General features: G+C 37.1%; 1 protein-coding gene across 1 annotated transcript in view; it reads left to right on the forward strand.

Moving 5' to 3' along the window:
• KMO (kynurenine 3-monooxygenase) overlaps positions 1-25,004 on the forward strand; it is a 41,390-nt gene that overhangs the window by 11,987 nt on the left and 4,399 nt on the right. The window contains 11 exon segments of the mRNA XM_019647590.1: positions 923-992; positions 1,272-1,369; positions 2,596-2,685; positions 6,709-6,757; positions 10,839-10,926; positions 14,039-14,204; positions 18,152-18,223; positions 19,137-19,258; positions 20,753-20,900; positions 22,800-22,857; positions 24,760-24,842. Of these exon segments, the coding sequence (XP_019503135.1) occupies positions 923-992; positions 1,272-1,369; positions 2,596-2,685; positions 6,709-6,757; positions 10,839-10,926; positions 14,039-14,204; positions 18,152-18,223; positions 19,137-19,258; positions 20,753-20,900; positions 22,800-22,857; positions 24,760-24,842 (1,044 nt within the window).

Raw genomic sequence — 25,004 nt, forward strand, 5'->3', positions numbered from 1 at the left:
CAAATGTCCTTCAACAGTAGAATGGTTAAATAATCTGTGAGATTTCATACAACGAAAAACCATACAGTCATGAGAATGGATGACCTGGAGTGTATGTGCAACCATATGGAGAAGTCTCATCAGCATACTGTTGAGTTAAAGAAGCAAGATGCAAAAAAGTACACAAGTGTGATTCTAATTATGTGATTCAAAAACAGCCAAAATTAAACTATATTGCCTAGGGATATATACCTAAGTAGTAAAACTATAAAGAAGCAAGGATGGGTTATCACAAGTCACCATAATGTTTACATCTTGGTGAAGGTTGGGGATTGTCATTGGGGAGATGGTGGGGGCAGCTTTAGAGGGGTGGCAATGTTCTATGTTTTGACCAGAGTGGTGGTTAGATGGGTGTTTGCTTTCCAATTATTCTGTAAACTGTACACATGTTTTATGATCTTTCTGTGTGAAAGTTCTTTCTTATTATGTAAAAGTTTAAAAATGATATCTAAAATTACACCTTTTTTGATATTCAATATTATTTTATATTAGTTTCAGGTGTACAGCGTAGTGGTTAGACATATAATTTATGAAGTGATCTATACCATTTAACCTCGAATTATTCCATTAGTTTTGTAAATGATGCTTTCTAGTAATGACTGAGTTAAATCACTGTGGTAACTAAGACTAGTAAAAGTACAGCCACACACAGCATTTTGCCAGTAAAAATCCCCTATAAAGGGGGTCAAATATATGGTGAGGGAAGGAGATTTGACTTTGAGTGACAAACACACGATGCAACTTATAGATGATGTATTATAGAACTGTACACCTGAAACCTATATAATTTTATTAACCAATGTCATCCCAGTAAATTTAATTAAAACTTCCCTATACTGGTGGACTCAGATAAAAATATGAAAAAAATTGCTTTGATTCTTAGGTTGGATCGTTAAATGCATGCTTCCTTGCAAAGAGAAATTTCCAAGTTGATGTATACGAAGCTAGGGAAGGTAAGACAACATTGAAAACTGTGAGATGTAGTTCTCATTCTCTGAGCTCTTTCTCTTTAGATTTTTTAAAAGACATTTAAAAAAAAAGAGGAACTGTTGCAATTGTTTAAACGTCAACTATCTAAATTTATTTAACACAAATTTACCACTATTAATATTTTCTTTATGAGAGCGAACAAGGTCGTTTAATGTGGTCCTGATTGCACCAGCCGATCAGGTGTTATATGCTCATTCTACGAGGAGATGTGTGTAACACAGTGTCTATTTCCAATGTCTTAGATATCCGAGTGGCTAAATCTGTACGTGGGAGAAGCATTAATTTGGCTCTTTCTTATAGAGGAAGACAAGCCTTGAAAGCCATTGGCCTAGAAAATCAGGTACGTTGTTCATGCATTTTCCTTACAGAAAATAATACCTGCTGGTTTTCAACAATTGCATGGTCTTGATTTGATCCTGATTCAAAGCACTACTGAATATCAAGAACCTCTGCATGATGATGCATTCTGCAAAGGTTTTCAAACTTCTCAATTTGGCAAGAGGGTGGACATTTGACATTTGAGGCCCCTGGGGTATCCAGAAAATGAGGCATGACATGGGGCAGGGAGATGCTGCACTCCCACCTGATGACAGCTTCTGACGCGGGTTCTCAACAGGATGGTAGATCTCTACCTCAGGTGTGATCTGAGATGACGTTAGGATAATAGGAGGCAGGCAAACTCCATTTTTTTTTACTATATGTGTCCATTATCTCTTATTCACAATTCTATACTCCAGAAAAGCACTGAACACAGAAATCTTTTCATCAGCCATTCGGTAGTAAGTTTGATCTGATGTGAAACTTTTTGTGGCCTTAAAAAAACACACACACACACAAAAACCTGATTTGGTGCAACTATGTTTTGCTACAGAAATATTGTGTTTGATTATGAGGGGGTGCACTCTGCTGGGTGCTATGTGATATCCACATCTGCACTACACTACCTCTCTAAAATTGGAAAACTTCTGAATTCTGAAACCAACATTTGGTAAGGATTGTGGGCCTGTAGTAGATTTTCCTCAAATGGCCTCAAGGTCACTGAACTTCTCACTGTCTATCGTGCAGTTTGAAAATGTGAACAGAAGCAATGTATTTTTCTTGATAGGGCTTCTGCTGACAGTGTCTTGAAATGACAAGTCAATGTAAATACCATTTGCATTTTTACAGTTTTCTGATGTCTGTGTTAAAGGAACACATGACTCTGTGTCTCAGGATTCCTGGCATTTACTTCCCAGGTGTTGCTCTCTTTTGTAATCATGAGAAAATCACTTAACCTCTCTTTCCCCAAGTGCAATGTTTGCTTTAGACAAACATAAACAAGTGCAAGGTTTGCTTTAGACCCAATAATCTTTAAGTCAATTCCAAAATCTAAAGGTTAAAAAAAGGCAAAAACTAACATTTGCAGGAACACAGTCCACTGATTGTTTCCACTATACTGTGATTGTCCTTTTCATCATTTTTTAATTTTTGAAAATAATTAAAATCATACTTTAAAGTCAATATCTATTTTATTTGCATGATTCCATGTTATAGAAGTTGAAATTGGTATTTCTGGTTTTATTCCAGATTGTATCCCAAGGCATTCCCATGAGAGCAAGAATGATTCACTCTCTTTCAGGAAAAAAGTCTGCGATTCCCTATGGGACAAAATCACAAGTATGTTAACCCTGGAGATAGATACTTGTTCGATTATAGTTGAGTCTAATGTCTGACACTTGCTGCTTCTTTGTTGGCCCTTCCTTTCCTTCCTGTCTAGCCCTGTCTTTGACATTGCCTGCCTCGGTCTAAAATGTGGGGACGTAAACTAGTCAACAAGCTAATTCGTAGGAGATGCTTAAGATAGGGTCCAGTCCTAATAAACATTCAATAAAAGTGAGTTATTATTGTCATGGCTGTTAGGCTGTTTTTCTGCCTCTATGCTTTGCTCATACTGAGTACCTTTTCCCTCCCACCTCCTTTCAATTACAGAGAGAAAATTACCATGTGTTTATTGTCAAGTATGATATGCAAGAACAACTCTAGAGGGCTTTATGATGTTGCTTCTCCTGACTTGTTCACCCAAAATTAAATTATAATAGAATTTATAGAATGAACCAGAAATGCATTCAGTATCGTATAATCTGGAAAACAGGAGTCTGGAAAACGGGAGTCCAGATGATGATGTAGAGTTTATCAAAGAAAATCCATTATCCTGCTTTGTGTTTTCTTCTAATCTTTTACATAGTGACATACAAAGTATAAACTTTTATTTAATTACACCTTCTTAGTTTGTTTCTTGAAGAAAATAAAGGTACCAAACATCTATCAACAAGAGTAAATCTCCAACTTGCTTCATCCAGCAGTGCCTCATTTTCTTAAGTGCAAAACCCAAGTGAGGTTCCTATTCTTCTGAGTCTTTGACCCTCAACAGAGCTCCCACTGTAGGTAGAACAACGTTCTAGACTCACCTGGGATCTTGTTAAAATGCAGTCTGATTCTGCAAGGCTGGGGTGGAGGCTGAGCTTTTGCAACCCAAACACACTCAGGCGGTGTCCATGCTGCTGGTCCGTGGACCACACATTGAGAAGCAAGAGGTAAAGCACATATGCTCATGGGAACAAGGGCTTAGTGGAAGGCAGGAGTGCTCAGCTGTGGGGTTCAGAGAGAGAGGAAAGCTTTAGTGTTCAGAGAAGACTACACAGACAAAGTGAGATCTGAGAGAGACATTTTGTTGAAATCTTAAATTGGCGGTGAGATAGCATCATTTCAATCAAGTGAGGGTCTACCTATGGGAGGACCTTGGGTGAGACCAGATTTCTAAAAGTTGTCCAAGTGTGTATTGAATGAGAAAACTTGTAAATGCGCTTTCTCATAACAGAATCTTACAGTGATCAACAATCTTGGATTCATTGACTCCAATCACCGTGTTTTACAGATGAGGAAAGAGACTGCATGATTTCATGAGCTCAACATCAAGAGAGAAATGAGGCAGGTTTCCTCTCAGACAATGGCACGTGGAGTGTGGTGCAGGAGGCTCTCAAAGGAGTGCTGGGCGCTACTGCTTAGTTACACTATTTCTTTTGCAAAATTGAGAATGACTCAATAATCATCCCACCTTGTTCTGGATAAACATGGAATGTGCTGAGAAACCCACCCCCTGGGCAGAGAGTAAATCAATAAAGTACAAATAGACCAAGGAGTAAGATATGGTTCAAAATATGAGGAAAGCCAGATGAGGAGAGCAGCTGGGACCTGCAACCAAAATTGGCTTCCTTACCCTCACTGTCAGAGAGGGGGAGAGAGAGCAGCTTTATCACCAATGATTCCCAAAGGACATGAAAGTGTTGGTAGGAGTTTCCATTTGGGAGCTGCCAATACATTAGAAAAGGGAGGAAATGACCCCTCCCCCCCACCAATTCTGCCATTTCTGAATTCCTGACAACTGAGTTAATGCTAAATTTACAGCCACCCCTCTTTCTTTGGTTTGCACCATGACTTTCATATCTAAGTCAAACATGGGGCCTCTTTCTCCTTTAAGAACCACATAAAATTGCTTTGAATCACTTAACCCCACAGCCTGTGGAAGTCCAAAGCCCTCCCCCATGACCCCAGGATTTCTACAGATCCCCAGGGAGCCTACCTTCTATTGGCTATCCACTGCCTCTCACCTAGTATTATTGACTTTGTACCATGATGGTCCAGACATGAAGTTCACTCCTTTCACCAATTTCCACAAACAACACTCACTCAAAAGGCACATGAATACCCTGAAGACCTGGGGGACCCGGAGGGCCCACACGGTGCACAGAATAGCAAACAACTTCGAAATCCCTAATGCGCACAATCTGATCTCCACAATCCTTTCTGAACCCCTTCTCTGAGCCTCCCTAGCCTCCCTCCTTCAGCTATTGTTTTCTCTGCCCTTTCTGCCTTGTGGAACCCAATTTTCCTCCCACCCCTCCCAAATTGCCTGGGCAACTATTAAATCATTCTCTAATATACAGAGCAGGTAACAGCTCCCCAATTCTTACTTCTCATCTCCCATGCCCAAAATAGAGAAATGGCACCCCCTTACTAGGAAACATTCTCATTTGAAGGCATTCAGGATCTAGAATGTAAACATTTTTTCCTAATATATTTGAAAAAAGTCAACACCGCAACTATTATCTTACAAATCTCCAAAGGAGATAATCCGGCTTTTTTTAGATGATGATGATGATGATGATTTTGGTTATAAGGGACACTTTATAGCTCTTGACTTGTTTATTTATATTTATTCTTTATAAGATTAACCTTTTAGAATAGGTATTAGAGAAGAGAGACTTGATGGGAGTGACTCTAGGTTTTTGTGTGTGTGTGTGTGACTCTAACTTTTGATTATGACACATCACCTCCCAAAGATATAAAATAGATGAGACAGTGAGTGACACTCCCTGGTCTTCCTGAAGGACCCATGTGTCTATCTGTTCCCAAAAGTTAACCAAGCCTAATTACTGATATGGAAAGAATATTTTCCCCACATAAACGAGCCTTCATAATTAGGATGTTTCCTAATATACTTTGAATCACAAGCGTGGTTTCCATTGAAATGAGGGGATTAACGACATAGAAGATCAGAAAAGAGAACTCGGAGAATTAACTAGGCAGAGAATTAAGAAGTCCCTGTTAGTTTTCATTTATAGCCCACACAGGAAACTCTCCTTCAGTCATTGCCTCTGTGGCATGACCGAGTTATTTTTATACCAAGTATAGATTTAGCTGTTAATTTTAAATGTCTGTACTTAGATGAGGTGAAGATTTATAAATTAGCATATTTGTGGTAACTGTTGTGATATCCCATAATTTTCTAAATTATATGCTTAAAAATTTGAAAGCAATAGACTCACCCTGAATTACAGGGCTGCATTATGACCTTCATGGGCCTGTGGGCCCCTTTTTCTAAAACAATAAATATTAAAAATTAGATTTTATGAGTGCATTGCTATAAATATTAATATAACCCAGGATGGACTCACTCTTATATATTCATTATATGTATTTTTTTCTTCTGATTTTAAAATAAACTAAAATTAAAACATTTTCATGTACCCCTAAAAGTATGGTGGGCCTTAGGTACTGCATCTACTGTTCCTCATGGAATAGTAGGCCCCACCAAGTTGTCTTATAAAGTGAGAAATGAACAACACTTGTCCCAGGGAGTGTTGATCCTACTCCTATAAACACTCTGCCCACCACCACCATCACCACCACCACCATGCGTACACAAACACACACCCTTTCACATTGAAATGAAGGCCTTCAAAGTAGTTTCTTTGGGAAATAGTACATTTATTCTAGTGATCCTATCATTTCTGAAGTTTTTTAAATAGCTCAATTTAGAGACCTAAGATAAGAAATATGAGATTGATGATTTGTTTTTGAAACAAAACTGTCTTAGTGACAATAAGATATTCCTATAAGAGAAGGGTTTGGTTTTTATAGTATCAAACTTTGAAAAAGCCTAAATTTAGCTTAAATTTAAGCATCATATTATATGTGTTTGTTTAAAGTGTTTATTTTTTAAAAAGTCTACTTAGCTAAGTGGTCATAAAACTAAGCTTCCAATCTTCTGCTAAATAATAAATATTTTTAGTGAATAACATAGAATTATATTTGTCCATTCCCCAGAAACAAACAGTACCTACTATGCTTTTCTTACAGTATATTCTTTCTATAAGCAGAGAAAATCTAAACAAGGATCTATTAAATGGTAAGTCCAATGCTTTATTTTACCAGTTGTGATATTGAGTAAAGCACATGAGACTAATATTGTTGTTTGATTTACTGAGATTTGTTTACTATCCCGTTTTATGGGTTTTTAAGAGCAAGGCTCTGTACAATACCAATTGCTTCTTGAAAAGTAGTTGTGATACATGCTCTGGCATCTTTATTTTTTTTTCCAATGATCTAAGTGAAAATCACTTGTTAATGCATATTGAATTCCTCTTGTCTTCCAGGCTCTGGAATGAATTAGTACTCACTCCCTGATGAAGGATTCTGTCTAGTGGAACAACATATATACACTAACAATTTGCAAAGTGACATGATTAGATTTGTATTTCAGAAAAGCAAAACGCTGTTGTGTGGAGACTGATACAGGACTGCAATCTTTAGAGTGTTGGGATAATCCCTGTGTGTAAAACCAAGGCCCTGGACTAAAGCTATAGAAATGTGATTGGAGGGAAGGGTATAGATTCATGATATTTTTAGGAGACCAAGTGGCTAGAGGTTAGAGTGGGTTGAGAAAGAGGAAGGTGGAAAATATAACCCTGAGGTTTCTAATTCAAGTAACTAAAAGGCCTACACAGTAATGAAAAATCCCCTGATTTGCCAACTAAATTTGTAACTTGGCTAATCAGTGCAATCACATCCCATGTAGCCCTTGATCACAATAGTTTTTTCTCTTCTTCAGCATTTGTACTAAACAGATTCACTCCCTGCAAAGCATGCCACTGAAGTGTTTCTCCTATCTTCTGAATCAACCTATCTTCATGCAGCCCAGCAGTCTCTGATCTTTCGAGAGCAGTTTCCCCATGATTTTTTTGTGTTTCTCCACAGTTCCCTACCCAATGTGAATTTGCAACATGTGTTTTGAATTGAATTCAATTTAACTGGGAGAAGTAATGGGTACAGTCACTCCAGCTGATTCACCAGGGAGTTAAGACATAGGGCTTAGTATTCTTACTTCAACTTTTTACTTATATTTGTAAGACTGTCTTTTGGATGGGTAGATGGGTGGGGTTGGGCTAGGTGGCTAGATATATTCATGTTGACCTTAAGAAAATAAATAGACACAAAATAGCTTTTTAAAAAGACACTAGCTGACTTAAGACAATCTCTTTATTGCATCCTCTGAATGTATTAAGGTAAAAATAATAGCAAACATTCATGAGGCACAAAGCACTATGTTAAGTGCTTTTTATACATTGATTTGTTTAACCCTCCCAACAACTATGTGAGGTGGGAATTATTTGTATCGCAGTGTATACATGGTGAAGAAGGCTTAGAGGTCTCTACTGTGTAATGGATCTCACTGTTAATAAGTGGTAGAATCTGGATTTGCATTTGAGTCTTTATTTCAAAATGCATGCTTTTAACTACTACAGTCACTGCCTCCGATATTCTTTTTAAAACAACTGCTAATATTAAGGCGCTAACACATGGGCAAGATCCAATCTCAGTATATACATCATAAACTAACCTCACTATTTTTCATTAGAATTGTGCTGCACAGCATGCAACTTCATTAATGCTGTAAATATGTTAATAAAATACATGCTGAATCTCCTGATTCCCAAGCTTTGTTTAAAATGTAAAGTTCTTTATTCCTTTACACAGCATCAAATGTGTGAACTGCCCACTCCACGTATTTACTCAGTTATAAATGATTATTGCTTCCTACCTGAACAGCCTCCCCTCTGAAAAATTTTAACTCAAACATTTTCCAGCATCAGCATTTCATGTGAGACTGTTTCACTGTCCACTATTCTGTTTGATGTTAGTAATTGCTAAGCACAACAAACAGAAAAGAGGACATCTGGTCAATTTGTTTGACCAGTCCTGCATTAAACAAGTTTTAAAACTCTTTTCTCTTGCAGTACTTCCCAGAGCCCCTATTCTCCCAGTCTGCATTGCAGATCTTGTAAAGCACTGTCTGAGATGTAGCCTCAAGTGCCAGCCATAGGTGTAATTTAAAATTGTATGCTAACCACATTAAAAGAAAACTGAAAAGAAACAGATGAAATTAATTTTAGCAGTGTATTTTAACTTAATATATCCAGATATTATAATTTCAATGTGTAATCAGTATGACAGTCATTCATGAGACATTTTCGTTCTACGTTCGTTTTTACTTTTTGTACTAGGGTGTAAAAATCCAATGCATGCAACACATCTCCTTTCAGACCAGCCATATTTCAAACACGCAAGAGCCACATGCGGCTGGAGACCAGGACAGCATAGCCAGGAGGGTCAGACTGTTAGCACTTCTCCAAAGGATTTGACCAGAGAAGAGTTATTTATTTATTTATTTATTTATTTATTTATTTATTTATTTATTTATAGGCAGCATATCCCAGGACTACTGTTCTATAGATAATTCTATGGGATGTATGAGACTACATTTAAGAATGAATGATAAATAAATAAATAAATAAATAAATAAATAAATAAATAAATAAATATAAAGTGGATTCCACAAACACATTTTGTGTTTGTAAAACATATGCTTATTAGCTCAAATAAACTCTGATTTCTCTAAAGTTATTTGCCAAAAGATTCCTTATACATAAGTAAGTCTTGGTTTAGGGTCACAGTTTTTGGTACAGTAAGTCCCCGACTTACGAATGAGTTCCGTTCCAGGAGAACATTTGTAAGTCAAATTCATTCATAAGTCCGACAAAGTGAGTCTTATACACCTTTGACACAAATATACAATGGAATGCCAATGGTTGAATGATTCATGTTATAAGAATGAGAGATGTCTACCATCTTTTTACCTCAGTCCAATCTCAATTATTTTCACTTCTGTTTCCATGGTTACTGCTTTGCGCTTCCTAGCAGTCCCCTCCACATCGCCACTGCTTTTTCTCTTGCTTCCGGACATCCTGGGCTCCGATTGAGCACTGGACTACTGTACACTATCGCACTGTACAGTAAGCACTCAGCAACACAACTGTGACAATGTCCGGTAGACACATGAGCTATTTCTGCAATTTGTTTGCATCTACAAATGTTCATAATGTGAGGTCCGTTCGTATCTGTGAAAGTTTTCAACTCGAATGTTCATAATTTGGGGACTTACTGTATCCTAAAATTTCAAATTCCATATCCAAGAATCTTCAAATCTTCAAATCCGAAATCAAACTCAAGCAAAACAGAACAAAAAAATGCAAAACCTGAGGAAAAAAAGAGAGTTAAGTACAGACAGGAGTTGAGTTGAAAAGCCAGAACCTCTGGCATGTTTTCCTTATTTTTTGTTTATTTATTTTTTACTGTCTGTCATGTTCCTTCCAGGAACTCAGTTACATTAGCATAATAAGCTCAAGGGTTTTGAACTAACACCTACATCCTACATTAGCTTTATAATTAAATAGTAGCCTATAATTATAGTTCTGTCTATGAGAATTTTTTGAGGGACAAAAAAAATCATATTTTACTACTATAACAGGAACATGATTAATAGTTAAGAGAATGAGATTCATTAAATTCCAAAGACTGAAAGCAGGCAAAATAAAAAAGCACTAAAATAATCTGATTCTATTTATTGAGGAGTTTCAAACCTTTTTACTTATTTTTTTCTTCTAAAGTGTTCCACTGATGGATTAAGAAAAGAATTAGTATCAATAATCTACTTTTGTGACAACTTGAATCAGAAGTCTAGAGGACTTGCAGCAGGCATAGTATGAGAAAAGGAGTTTGGCTGAATATTTCCAGTCACAAATAAAGCCTTAAGATCGAGGCAACTTTTCAAGTACATAACACTCTCTTCTTTTCACAGGGTTCCAAGAATTACAGCAATGTAAGAATTTGCATAATGGAAATTGGAATTAGTTGGATTTTTTTTTTTTGAGATGAGGATAGTTAATTTTTATTCATGTCTTCTACTACCAAATTATCCTGGAACATTTACCAAAGAGTTGTCAAATTATCATTTTAACTAATCATTTTTACATTATTAAAAATAAACAGTGCTATCATACTGTTTTCACAATATGATTAGTATAGCAATTTGATTAGGTGAAATACGAATTGGAATTTAATTTTTGTTTGTTTTCTTTCTGTTTCCTCAGCTGTTGAGAAATATCCCAATGTGAAGATGCACTTTGGCCACAGGTTGTTGAAATGCAGTCCTGAGGAAGGCATGATCACAGTACTTGGGTAATGACCAGCCAGCCTGTTGACTTCCCAGTAAACAGTGAAGGGTTGGAATGGAGAATTGTACCTGTAAACTTTGTTCTTTGGCTTTTGAAAGAGTTAAGTGATTACCAGGCGGGTAATTCAACTATGTTCTAGAGTCAATGTCTATTTATTTTTAAAAAGATTTTTATTACAATATAGCTAACATACAATATTATATTAGTTTCAGGTGTACATCATAGTTATTCAGCAGTACCCACCAGGCATTATACAGAGTTATTACCGTATTACTGATTATATTCCCTATGCTAAATAGGTGAGCACCATGAGAAGTCCAGCAACCATCTGACACCGTACCACACTATCACAATATTATTGACTGTATTTCCTATGCTGTACATGACATCCCCATGACTTCCTACTTATTTTATACCTGGGTCTTTGGACCTCTTATTCCCCTTTATCTTCCCCCCTTTTTTAATTTTTCAATTACAGTTGACAATCAATATTACTTTATGTTAATTTCAGGTGTACAGATGGTGGTTAGACATTTACTATGAAGTGATCCCCCTGACTAGTACCCACCTGGCACTCTTCAATGAGTTTTAATTGAACATAGGCCTTAGTTGCCTCCTGAATATGAATGCCACTCTTTTCAATCCTTGTGCTTACTCACCCTCCCACAGTATTCCACACTGGTGACCACACTCTGCCTCAACCTCTCTCCACCCTTTGAGCATAAGACCCTCCATAGCTCTGCTGCTTCTCTCTTCTTTCTGGATCCTATTTGTCTGCTTCTCCTTAGCTGACTCCATTTCCTCCAAGTTCCAAGCCTCATGTCCCACACTTGGGGTTTGTCCATTCAAAGGCTGCTTGTAAATTCACACCTCTAAGATGAATCTCTAACCCAGGCCTCCACCTTCACTCCCAGTCCTTATTTCAGTCATAATCAATGTTAATTTCTCATGAAATGCCTTCAGAGGTACCTCTTGCCATAATGTCAAACATATCAAAAACCTTGACCGTCTGTTTTTCTCCAAGCATGTCCCACTCTTGACTTCCTTAGTCCTACTGGGTCTTCGGAAAAGTCATGATGCATGTTTGCGACAGATGGCACTAGTTCATTTTTGGAAGTACTAGAGTCATTTGCATCTATGTTATTGCTATGTCATTTGACAGCTGACTGTTCTAGCTTCATTCGAAAAAAAATTGAGCGATTTGGTTGAGTTTTGGAGATTTTACAATTTGAAGCAAGAAGACCAACTGTGCATTTTCGCCATATTTTACTGTTTTACTTCCATAAAGAGAAGAACGCATGTCAAGCTTGTGAAAAGTTGGGTCAAGTTTATGGTGACAATGCTCTACAAGAATGTCAGGGCCAACAATGGTTCACAAAATTCCGTGCTGGTGATTTTGATCTCAACGATGCTCCTCGGTCAGGAAGGCCCACCGACGTTGATGATGACAAAATAGAGGCATTGATTGAGTCAAGCCCACTTTACATGACACAAGAGATTGCAGAAACATTGAACATCCATCATTCAAGCATTCATGACCACCTGAAGAAGCTGGGATACGTAAGCAAGCTTGATATTTGGGTTCCTCATGAACTCAAAGAAGTTCATTTGACAGTGCGTATAAACATCTGCAAGATACTCATTAAACGTGAGGAAAATGATCCTTTTTTGAAGCGACTGATAACTGGTGATGAGAAGTGGATTGTTTAAAACAATGTGGTGTGCAAATGGTCTTGGTCCCGATATGATGATTCGCCTCAAACGACATCAAAAGCAGACATTCATCAGAGGAAGATTATGCTCTCAGTGTGGTGGGATTTTAAAGGTGTTGTGTTTTTTGAGCTCCTACTAAGGAACCAAACAATCAATTCAAATGTGTACTGTTAGCAGTTGGGCAATTTGAACGAATCCATCATCCAGAAATGTCCAGAGCTTGTTAATCGTAAAGGAGTTGTGTTCCATCGCGACAACGCGAGACCACACACAAGTTGGATCACCTGTCAAAAATTATTGGAGCTTGGATGGGATGTGTTGCCACACACACCATACTTGCCTGACCTTGAGCCATCAGACTTCCACTTGTTTCGCTGTCTTCAAAACTCCTTGCATGGTATAACATTAAATTCAGATGTGGCTGTAAATCAGCATCTTGTTCAGATTTTCGCGGATAAAGACAGGTCCTTCTATGAATGAGGAATTATGAAGCTCACTGAAAGATGGCAAAAGGTTATCGAACAAAATGGGCAATATATCATTGATTGACCTTTGTTCTTTATATAAATAGATGGCCTTTGAAAAACGTAGACAAAATATGTCATGACTTTTCCAACAACCCAATATTACCCAGACAATTAGAATCATTTTTCCTGTGACCCTTTCCCTGTTTTCTCCTAACTGTTCTGCCAGCCTCAAAGTATGTCTACTTCTTCCTGAGCTCCTAGTCCTCGGCTCTCATCCCTGCACGTGTATGCTACTGTGGCCACCTTGTCCCCATTTCCCTTCTCTTCTGCCTCCACTTCAGTATGTCCACTGCAAGTGAGATTTCTTAAATTACCACTTTCCACACATCACTGCCCCATGGAAAAAATTATTTTCTCCCTTTTGCCAGGATAATGTATTTAAAACTTTTGTCTTACCATTCAGAATTTTCTTCTCCTCACTCCTTTCCCTCTCCACACTGTATTCTTTTCTTCAGCTTATCTTCTGCTATACTCTGCTCGAACCAGACATATTGCTCCTAAAAAACCCTGGTCACATCCCTGCAATTGTCCATACATTTCCTCCACTTGGAACATTTAACCTTCTTTTTCAAGATTCTCTTCCTTCATGCAGGCAACTCAACTCTTAGTCACACTGCCGTGGCTTAGCATAACTTGATCAGTCAGTATGGTTGTGTGTTATTCTCATCCTCAAAAGAAAACCTATGATAGGGATAAGTGTTATCTACATTTTATAGCTATCAACTCAAAGCTCCAAGTGAGATATGTAAAAGGGAATAGTGGCCCCGTTGAGGTGTTATTTTTTTATACCCAGATAGAAGTACACCATCATTTTGACCATTAGACCGTTTCTTTTCTTTCTTTTATTTTTTTGTTTTTGGGTGGTTTATTTTTCAGATCTGACAAAGTTCCCAAAGATGTCACTTGTGACCTCATTGTAGGATGCGATGGAGCCTATTCAACTGTCAGACGTCACCTCATGAAGAAACCCCGCTTTGATTACAGTCAGAAATACATTCCTCATGGGTACATGGAATTGACTATTCCACCTAAGAATGGGGGTGTAAGTCCTTTCCCTTTCTTATCACCTTTCTACACACAGTACCCCCCATACTAGTGTAGAAGCATATTGTAGTGCAGCTGTTCTCAGTCACATGTCTTGCTCAGTTTTGAGGTTTATCACAATTACTTTGTAATTAATAATAAACGAGGGGTACAGGTATCCTTTTAATAATATCCCTTTCCCTTACCTTTTGATAAACTTTCCTGAGTAGTAAAGAAAAGAAGAAATTACCACTACCTTACTGGAAACACACAGAGAATTTTGTCTTATATAATAATATCATTTTTAAATTTTTTCTTGGCAGAAGAAAAATGGGTTGGGAATCAATTCTGTATACAGACAATCCAAAGTTCTTACACTCATAATTGAATCAATAATAATTATTAAATAAAGTGAACTGCAAGTTGTTTCAAAGAGATTTCCATTGAGTTTTTCTCATTCCCTGTTTCCTGAGTTAAACCACATATGGCCTGAGGCAGATATGTGGTTTATATATTTAAATTGTCATAAGCAAATAAATGTAGAAACTTACTAAGGAAAATTAAAATACCAACAGAAAGAATAAGGATCTTGGCTTATAAGTAAGGTTAAGTAAACAGCATTAAATACTTGATTTGCATATAAAACATCCACGTTTTAAGGTAATAATTTAATCTATTTGCCTGAAATTCAGATATCTATAAAAGTCAACTTGGGATAGTGGTATTATATACCAGTTATATACCAAACTGTATCTGCCAGTCAGAGCCATGTTTTAATGTTTTATTATCTATTTATTTTTCTGCTCAAAAATGTATACACTAATTCTTCAATGCTGATTTTATGGTTTTCTGGTAGATAATGTTTTCATGGATCTGATAATTCTGAATTGTAAGCTATTAGGTTTCTGTTGAAAATTTGTCCCAGATTTGAGCTGAATCATGCTTCCTAATGTAGATTTAAGACAGTCATTTATTTTCTAGGCATTCATATTTAATAATAATGATTAGTAGTTTACAAAAAGTCTCCACTGTTTTGACATGTGACCCAGACATGGGAATATTTTGACATGGCCTAAAAACAATCCAGCGAAAGTTACTCTCCCTTCTTTCCTTCTTTCCTTCCTTCCTTCCTTCTTTCCTTCTTTCTCCCTCCCTCCCTCCCTCCTTCCTTCCTCTTTCTTTCTGTAATGTAACAGATACTTTTGCTCCACCCCTGATGATTGGAGTGGGAATGAGAGATTGGATGGGTGGAGAGATTGGGTGAATAAAGAGGGGTGTTTTGGGGAGATGTATGGTAGACTCATATTAAAGATGCTTTTGACAGCAAGCAAATTGGTTTTGCTTAGACATTATGTTTGGAGGGACTTTTGGGAGGACCAATGATGATTGCTACAGGTCTGACCTTGGGACATCTATTGGATAAGGATACCTATTGAGAGCATGAATTGGTAATTAAAAAGTTGAGAATTGAAAGGGTTGTTTTGTAGGGTCCCTGAAATATATATGAACACCAAAATGTCCTTGGTATCATATTTGTTATATCACAATGTATAAACTATAATCTATGCCAATGGTGAAGATAGGAGGTAAATATTATCTTCCATTTTTTGGGGTGTTTTTTGTTTTTGATTTTGTTTTTTATTGCGGAATTGGGGGGATGGGAACAGCGCTGGGGAATTGGGGGAAGGGGAACAGACAAGTTGCTGTCCTTTTGTTCTTCAGTCTAGTTGTGGAGGACGTTGCTTCACTGGCCCAAGTTGGCACCATCATTGCGCTCTTCCTGGGCGAGGCAGATAAGTCGCCGGCTTCTTGGATGGCCACTCACTGTGGCTGCTGGCTGCTCATGCTGGCTGCTGGCTACACATGGTAGCTCATGGCAACCCACTGCCACAGGGGCTGCAGCCTACGCCCTCGCCGGTGACTCATGGCAGCCCAGCTCCAGGTTGAGCTGTTGTTCAGCATCTTAGCTGTGGAGGGCAGTGTCACTGGCCCTCATATGTGGGATCCGAACTGGGGCCCTTTGGCATCCCAAGCGAGTTCTTAACCAACGCGCCACTCGGCCGGCCCTATCTTCCAGTTTTTAATCAGTAGTTTAAACTTCTATTGCAATAAATGATAAATTGGTCAGCTGTCAATTATCCACTCTTCTTTATCTTTCGAAGTTCTAAAAATGTTGTAGAAGTGATCAAAAGATAGCAAAAGGGAAAAGCAAGGACATTTGCCACCTCACCCAGGCTGGTATCCTTACTACCCACCTAAAACAGTGCTCATTTATGTCACCCTACTTTACTCAGAAGGTTCACCTTTACCCAGAAGCCATTGCCCTACAATTGTTATCTAATCTACAGATCCCTCGTTTCAACCACTCCAGCCTCACAAATTTCTTACCTGCCCAGTTTTTATTTCCTATACTTCTAATATGGCAGCAAATCACTTATTGTCTACCACTTCAATTGTTGCTAAAGGGAATTTACTTGGCTTTCCATGTGGCTACAGCTTGCCTATTCAACTGCATGGTAAGATCTTTGAGGTCTTACGCATTTATTCACTCTGTATCTGTGTATTGGGCTTTCTTTGAGGCTCTGGGGATAAAACAGCCAGGAAGCAACAGCCTCTTCTCCTAGGATACAAATAACTATCACAGAGGGTGGAAATGTTAGCTAGGAGACTACTCTGTGCTTCATGGTTCTTCTTACCATGTAAAATATATACATGGTAGGTGCTTCCTAGACATTTATGAAAAGTCACACAAAAGTGAAATATTTGGAAAATCGATGCATAGTCATATATATACATATATTGGGTTGTCGGAAAAGTCATGACGTATTTTTTCTATGTTTTTCATTGAAAAAATACGTCATGACTTTTCTGACAATCATATATATATATATATATTACCCCTGGAAACCTCAAGAGTTTTGGTCAATTGGGTCTTTGGGTAAACCGATTTACCAAAGTAATCAATACTTACTCAGGATGCTATTGTGTTGTAGAGGGGTTATTAAAGAGACAAGACCTCTCTATTACTTACATTGTAGAAAACAAGTGATAAGAGACTTGTTTTTAAAATTTTGTCTTGTCCATAAAATTTAACTTAGGACATTTTTATCTATACAAATAAGTCCCCAAATAAAGTGAAAAATAAAGTATAAAAATATTATACACATGTATATGTATACAAGCATATTTAGTTCATGTCCGTATATATTTTAGATAGGTATATACAGAGGGTGCCAAAAAAAATTATACACATTTTAAGAAAGAAAAACTGTATTAAAATTGTAATACTCAATACATACTGATAACAAAAGATGACAATAAGTCACGTTTGACTTCTGTAATTACAAGAGTTGCTTAAAGTGGTTACCATCAGCGTCCAGACACTTCTAATTACGGCGAACTACTGCTTGAGCAACGTTGACCAAAGTGTCCACTTGCATACATTTTTTTGGCACCCCCGTATATGTGCGTATATCCGTGTATTGTGTGAGTGTGTGTGCATGTGTGTGTGTGTGCATGTAAGTAATAAAGAGAGAAAGTGAACATCTCTCTTTTTTTTTTCTTTTTCTTTTAGCTGAGCCATCCTGCCACCTGTTGGCAGCTCAGTGGCAGCTCAGCTCCAGCTGGGCATCGAACCACTGTTGCTCAGACCTCAAACTCTTGAGCAAGCTCTTAACCAACTGAGCCATTCGGCCAGCCCAAGAGCATCTCTTTATAGCATGTTCTCAAGTCTTGAATTATATCTGATATCTAAAACCCACCTAAGGCTGAGTTTATAAAGACAGAACAAAACATTTTCTAAGACTAATTCTGCTATATGTAATGATTGATGTGTGTATTACCATGCATATAATACTGATTTGGATTGCTGTGGACACAGTTATAACATAAGCAGAGTCTATTTTAGAGATGTGCTGCCTTAATCTGCTAATCAAACATATATACATGTATACTTTTTTTCTGCAGTTTGCCATGGAACCTAATTATCTGCACATTTGGCCTAGAAACACCTTTATGATGATTGCACTTCCTAACACGGTAATATAGAATTTCTCATCAACTGTAATTTTGCATCATAATTAATGTTGTTCATGATTTACTTTTGTACTGAGTATATGTATACATATAATTAATCTCATCATTGTTTAGTCTATTTGGTGATTATATGTTTGAAACTGTGGGATTACTGAGGAAAAACCTGAAGTAATGCCAATTATTTACTTTGGAAAGGGGATTAATATACATGGATGACTAATGGGGTCTTATGTGTGGTGGTGCCTGACTGTCATTTCCCCCAAAACAATGTAGGAAAATATGGCCCCCAAATAAAGCCAGGGAAATTTAGGTTATATACTAGAAGTACTTTCAGCCTTAAAGCTTATAGAACATTAGAATATACATTGTCAAAAAAAGAGTATGGCTGTTCTTTTATTAGACCCTAAGGACTTTTTAAATATATAAAATACATATATTATTGTTGTTATTATTATTACTATATAAGATAGATAGATAAATATATTATAGCTATCTATTTATCTGGTTGGCCTTTTTCTTTCTTTTATCCTTCTTTCTCCTGTTATCAGTCCTAGGGTCCAAAGCCTATTCATACTGTCTTAAAAGAAGCAATAGAGAAGAAAGGAGAAATTAAGTCCAACCAACTTATTAGTAATCTAAGGAATGTGGTGTTTTCTCATTGAAAATATCTGGAGTTTACAGTGTAGAAATTCTCCTAATACCTGAGAAGTTGGGGAGTAACCCCGGGAGTTGGCAGAGCTTTTCTTTGGGAATGAGGGACACAGGTGATGGTGAATGTTCTGTCTGCTTGGACAGTCCCCCCAGGCGCACCCCCCACCCTCCGGCCACAACAAGAACCCTGTGAGTTGGGGACACACCTGTGCACTGGCATCGCCAGCCTCGATTATCTCTCACACTGCTCTCCCTCTTCTCACAGAACAAATCTTTCACCTGTACTTTGTTTATGCCTTTTGAAGAGTTTGAAAAGCTCCAAACAAGTCGAGACGTACTGGATTTCTTCTATAAGTACTTTCCGGATTCTGTTCCTCTCATTGGAGAGTAAGTTTCACGATGTGCAATTGTGTCTTTTGCTTCATTGGTTTGAGTCATTAGAAATTCAAATAAAAGTTATGCACCTTATTTCAATTTTGCTGAAATGTGACCGATTGAGCAGTGACCTTGACACAAAGGCGATACTAGCAAAAGCCTGAGGGGGTGCTGGACTGTGAGCTGGAAGCTGGACAACTCCAGGCCATGGCCAGTTTCTCTGGGAAAGACAAGTCACCCAATGTCCCCAGGCCTTTCTGTGTCCTGTGCAGGTGGATATGCAAATCTGTGGCCTGGCAGGTATAGCCAGCAGCCTCAGGTTTCAGGTCTACCACGTACTAGCTGTGTAAGTTAGCCTCACATGAGAAAGGTGGTAATGATAGGACCTGCCCCAAAGGGTTATTGTGACAACTAAAGGACACCATATCTATAAATCATTCAGCACAGAGCCTGGCACAGACAAAGTTCCCCTAGATTGACAGCTAATTGTACTCGCTGTCTGGTTTGTGACCCATGGCTGCCCTGGCCCGTCAGCATCACCTGCCACGTGGGCCTCATCATCTGGTCTCATTTGGTGCCTCTGCTCACACTGTCCCTCCTTCCTGGAACCCAGCCTGCTTTATACCTCCAAGGATGTCTTCATGGAGGCAGCACAATGCTGCCGAAAGAATAAATGTGTAATACTGCTTCTGCCCCTTACTTCCTTGAATCTCAGATGTTTCATCCTTAAATTAGGTATCAATCAAGATACCTACCTTTTAGGGCAGTTGTGAAAATCAGATGAGCTAACTATGTAAAAGGGATAGCCCACTGCAAGCCCACAGCAGATATTTTAAAATAGTCAGTTTTCATTCTTTCCTGCAGACTAATTCAGTCTGTATTGATTTCTCCTTCTCTCTGACACTGAAGGAAATCTCTGTACACCAAAATTTAGCCCTTATGTTCTACGGCTGTTTTTTGCCTCTCTAACCGTATTTGAGATCCTTGAGTGTATGTACTATTTCTCTACTTACAGCTTTCACAAAACTTCTGTAGATGCTTGACAAATACTAGCTTGCTTACAATTGTCTACTTTCAAATACATATGAATTCACATTAATTTTAATTTTGGTCTGTTGTAGTTTAGTCAAATACACAGCAGCACCTCAATTTTTCCACAAAAATCTACAACACACCAACATAGTTGAAAATTGCATAACCCATGTGCATGATAATGAAATTTTGATGTCATATAATATGGACATATTTCAAATAATTTAAATACAGCCAAATCTGGTCTTTTTGGTTGTGATTAACATTGTTACAAATCAAGAAGGTAATTAGAACAATGGAATTTGAGGATTAGAAGAAACTTCCATTTTTCCCTTTCCTGTTTTCTTCCTGGCATTCTTGTGTATTTCTCAATAAAATCCTATGGTAGGAGGTAAAATCAGTAAATGTGACAGAATTATGCAATATTTAACACCCAACTTACTATCTTTACATTCTGATCATTTTCCTCTGAAGGCAAGCCCTGGCACAAGATTTCTTCCTGTTGCCTGCCCAGGCCATGATATCTATAAAATGCTCCTCTTTTCACTTTAAATCACATTGTGTGCTGATGGGAGATGCAGCTCATGCAATTGTGCCTTTTTTTGGGCAAGGAATGAATGCGGTAAGTTCTTTTACCCTAGTAAGTCACTGAAATTTTTCTGGCTTAGTCGCAACTAAAAAATCTTAAATAAGACTGAGAAAGACAAAACACCATATGATCTCACTTACATGTGGAATATGAAAAACAAAATAAACAAACAAAACAGAAACAGACCCATAGATACAGACAACAAACTGATGGTTACTAGGTGGAAGGGGGTTTGGGGAATGGGTGCGAAAGGTAAAGGGATTAAGAAGCACAAATTTGTAGTTACAAAATAGTCACGGAAATGTAAAGGATGTAGCCTGGGGAATACAGTCAATAATATTGTAATAACTATGTGCAACGTCACATGGGTAATAGACTTATTGGAGTTGTGAGTTTGTGAGGTCTATCAATGTCTAATCATTGTTGTTTTGTACGCCTGAAACTAATAATAAAATGTCTAAAACTATCCCCACTTAATCTCTGAGAAAATCTATTCAGCAACCATACCAGCTGTTTAACTAGATTGATCACTAACCATAGTCAAGTCTTGGATTACTTGATCCAGTAATTTAATGCACAGAAGAGCATTAAGCACAAGAGAGTTTTCTGTGCAGTTAGAAAATGTATTTATTGATAGCTTGAAATTTGGAAACAATATCAGTAGTTCAAGATTTAAATTTTAAAATATTTTTTCTAGAGATTATGCATAAGTATATAAATGTTAGGCTCAAAAAAAAGATCTCAAATTGTGTTTTATTCTTCTTCACTTTTTTTTCCCAAAGGAAAAGAAAGCAAAATTGATAGCATTAAATAAAACTATGAAACAGATTAGATGTCAAATATTACTGCTATCATGGAACTGTCACCATTCTGGCTAGAAAAATATTTCAGAAAAGAAATAGTGTTTAAATGTTATGTGTGTATTTGATAACTAATAGCTTTATTATCAGAGTCGTCTATTGTTTTGGTTGTTAGGCTATATCCCAAGTGTAAGTAGGTTGTGAATCTAATCAATTATATTTTCCACAAAGCAGTGATAAATATTTTGTTTTATAAAAACATCAGAACATACCAATTTTAGCATAGTGGATAAGAGCCTAGGTTTTGGCATTAGAAGGCCAGGGTTCAAATCTTTAATCCAGGATTTGTGATAATATGTTCTTATACAACTAAAGTTTTTACTTCCTTCCTCATAGAGATTTTTGGAGAGGATAAATGAATTAATTATGTAAAGTATCATCTCAACCCTATATGGTATCTTGCATCTCTAAATTCCTATAGCATTAAAAGTCTATACAGTTGACAAGCAAATTTATTCACTTCAGATGTAATCTTTATAACTGATGTGAAAATTATTTGATTTTTTAATTTTTACATATGTTTATATTGTCTCTAAAACTATGGTTTGAATTCCTAGAAAGCAGGAAACATAGCTTTTGATTTTTTTCTTTCCCACTGTATTTAGCGTAGTACCTTACCAATTTTGTGGAGTTCTTGATATTGGAAACTTGCTTTAATCTTAGCTCATAGGAACTAAATTAATATTAGAGCTCTAACCTGTCATTAAATGTCTCTAAATATGAATCTTAAAGACCTGAACAGTGAAAATATAATTTTAATACTCATGCAGAGCAAGCTTCTTGAAGAGGCAATGGAATCCATCAAAATGACAAGAGTAACTTAACATTTTGATCGAATTCCAAATCCTTATACTTAATATATACTTTTGAATTGGGCAAAGAAAAAACCACCAAGCATGCAATTGATGGTCTTTTATAGTCTTAATTCAATGCCAGGTATGACCGCTCAGTTGTGTTCAGACTAACGGTAAGCACCCTAACGAATTATACCCACTAATGGAAGGTCTGCTCAAAATTGCTAAGAAGCTTTTATTATTTTCAGTTTAATTTTTCCCATTTTTTCTTATTTCAGGGCTTTGAAGACTGCTTGGTATTTGATGAGTTAATGGATAAGTTCAATAATGATCTTAGTAAGTAAAATTTCTCAAATGGACATGGACTAGCCTTGCTGATTAATTGTGGACTGATCCTAGAAGACCACAAACCCATGGTCCATATTTCCTGTTCAGGATTATAAATATTTCTGTTAACAGCCTCTGTTTGCCGCTGTAGTCTCCCATATCAGACAAGGAGCACCCAGAGAGAGAAACATAGTTTCTTTTAAGGTTCGTACATGGGAGTCTATGCAGTGATCCACACAAGGATAAAAGTTCTGAGACCAAAGATACGCTCCTTTGTCTCCCTTTCAACCTGGCTGCGTCCCCTGCACCTTGCCCTCGTAAACCCTGTTAAAAGCCCCGGTGCTTTCTTGCTTTCTGCCTTATCAAAGATTGCACCTGATACTTCTATTTGCCTTTTGATTAAAAATTGATTTTGCCAATATATTAATTTTACAAACCTTGAAGTTTAAATTATGTAAGTAATTCTGAAATTATATTAAACTAAATGTACACAATTTTCATCTGTAAAAGAAATTGCAAACAATAGCCTAAGAACTGGATACCTTTTACTGCTTCTCAGCATCACAGGTTCTGAACGGCTACCTCTGAATTTAAATCAGTTTCAGGTAAGGGATAGAATTAGAAAACTGGCTTTGAAACGTCTCCAGTTATTTTTTTTTCCATCTGTAAAGTAGAAATAATAATAACCAATTCAGAGACTTGTTGTGAAGATTAAATAAACTGATTTGTGTGAATCTTTAAAAAAAAAAGTCTATCCCGGAATAAGTTCACAGTAAATGTTTGTGATGCTGTTATAGAAAGTCATTGGACCTCAGCTTTGGTGTCTGGGTCAGGAGAGATTATAGGTTTCTGAGCAAACTGCTTCTGGTTCTCTCCCTTTCTTTCCCAGCGTTCTCACTCAGATGTTCAAGATCCAGAGGCATTTTGCTTCTTCCTTTCTTAGCCCTCATGTGATTGGTTTCATGTGATAATGATGATGGAGGTGGATGGAGGGTTCATGTATCAGAACACACTGTTAATACTGGTTTTGGTTACCAGAGAACAAAGATTGAATAATAATAATATGACAACATAATCATAACTAATATCATTGAACATTTCATATGTGTTGGGTATCTTCCTGATTTTGATGCATGATCTCATTTGGTCCTCATGAAATATGTGAGGCATAGGTACTATTTTTGTTTATATTTTACAACTGAGGAAATTTAAGCTTAGAGGAGAGTAACGAGCCTCCCCAAAGTTGTGTAGCTAGACAGTGGTAACGCCAGGGCTTGCACCCAGGGTCTTTGACTTTAGAAATGGTTTCCTTAATAACTAGAGTTGTTTAGTCACATGAAAGTTACAGCAGTAATTAATTTATCAATATCTATTCAGTATTTAACCACATACCAGGTTAAGATTTCAAACATGAATAAAACATGGGCCCTGCCTCCAGGAGATCACAGAATAATGTTGTTTAAGCTAATAAGGTGTCATATATGCAGTAAAATAATGGTGCATGGGGTACCAAGGGAGAACATAAATGAAAATAGCAAATTCTAAGCAGGGCTGGAGGGGAGTCATTTATAAGAATAGCTTTCCATTTATGAAATAAGGAAAATAATGATTTATTTATTATTTCAACTAGTGTATATTATATTACATTATTATATTATAATGTTATATTATAATCAACAACTGTATATTATATTCACTTTATCATAAGTGTCATTTAATCACAATAGTAAATACCTATGTGTTATTGTTCAGGATTCATACATTGTTGGTCATCCAACCTGGTTACCTATAGTTTTAAAAGTTTGGAGAGATCATCGGTAGAGAATACATTATTTAATTTTATCTGTGTAGAGTCAAGCGCATTTTTACCAACTGTTTTGAAAAAGATGTATTATTTAACTTGATTTCTAGGTATGTGTCTTCCTGAATTCTCAAGATTTAGAATGCCTGATGACCATGCGATTTCAGACCTATCCATGTACAATTACATAGAGGTGAGTGAGAGGGTTTGGCTCTATTTCAAGAGATCATTTACTGATACTCTAACAAACTTTCTTTTTAAAGATTTGTCTTTGCTCTAGGCACCTCTCATGCATGCTGCAAAGAATAGGTCCTAAAAGAACACACACACACACACACACACACACACACACACA

Source organism: Hipposideros armiger, unplaced genomic scaffold (assembly GCF_001890085.2).
Source record: "Hipposideros armiger isolate ML-2016 unplaced genomic scaffold, ASM189008v1 scaffold_113, whole genome shotgun sequence".
Lineage (NCBI taxonomy): Eukaryota > Metazoa > Chordata > Mammalia > Chiroptera > Hipposideridae > Hipposideros > Hipposideros armiger.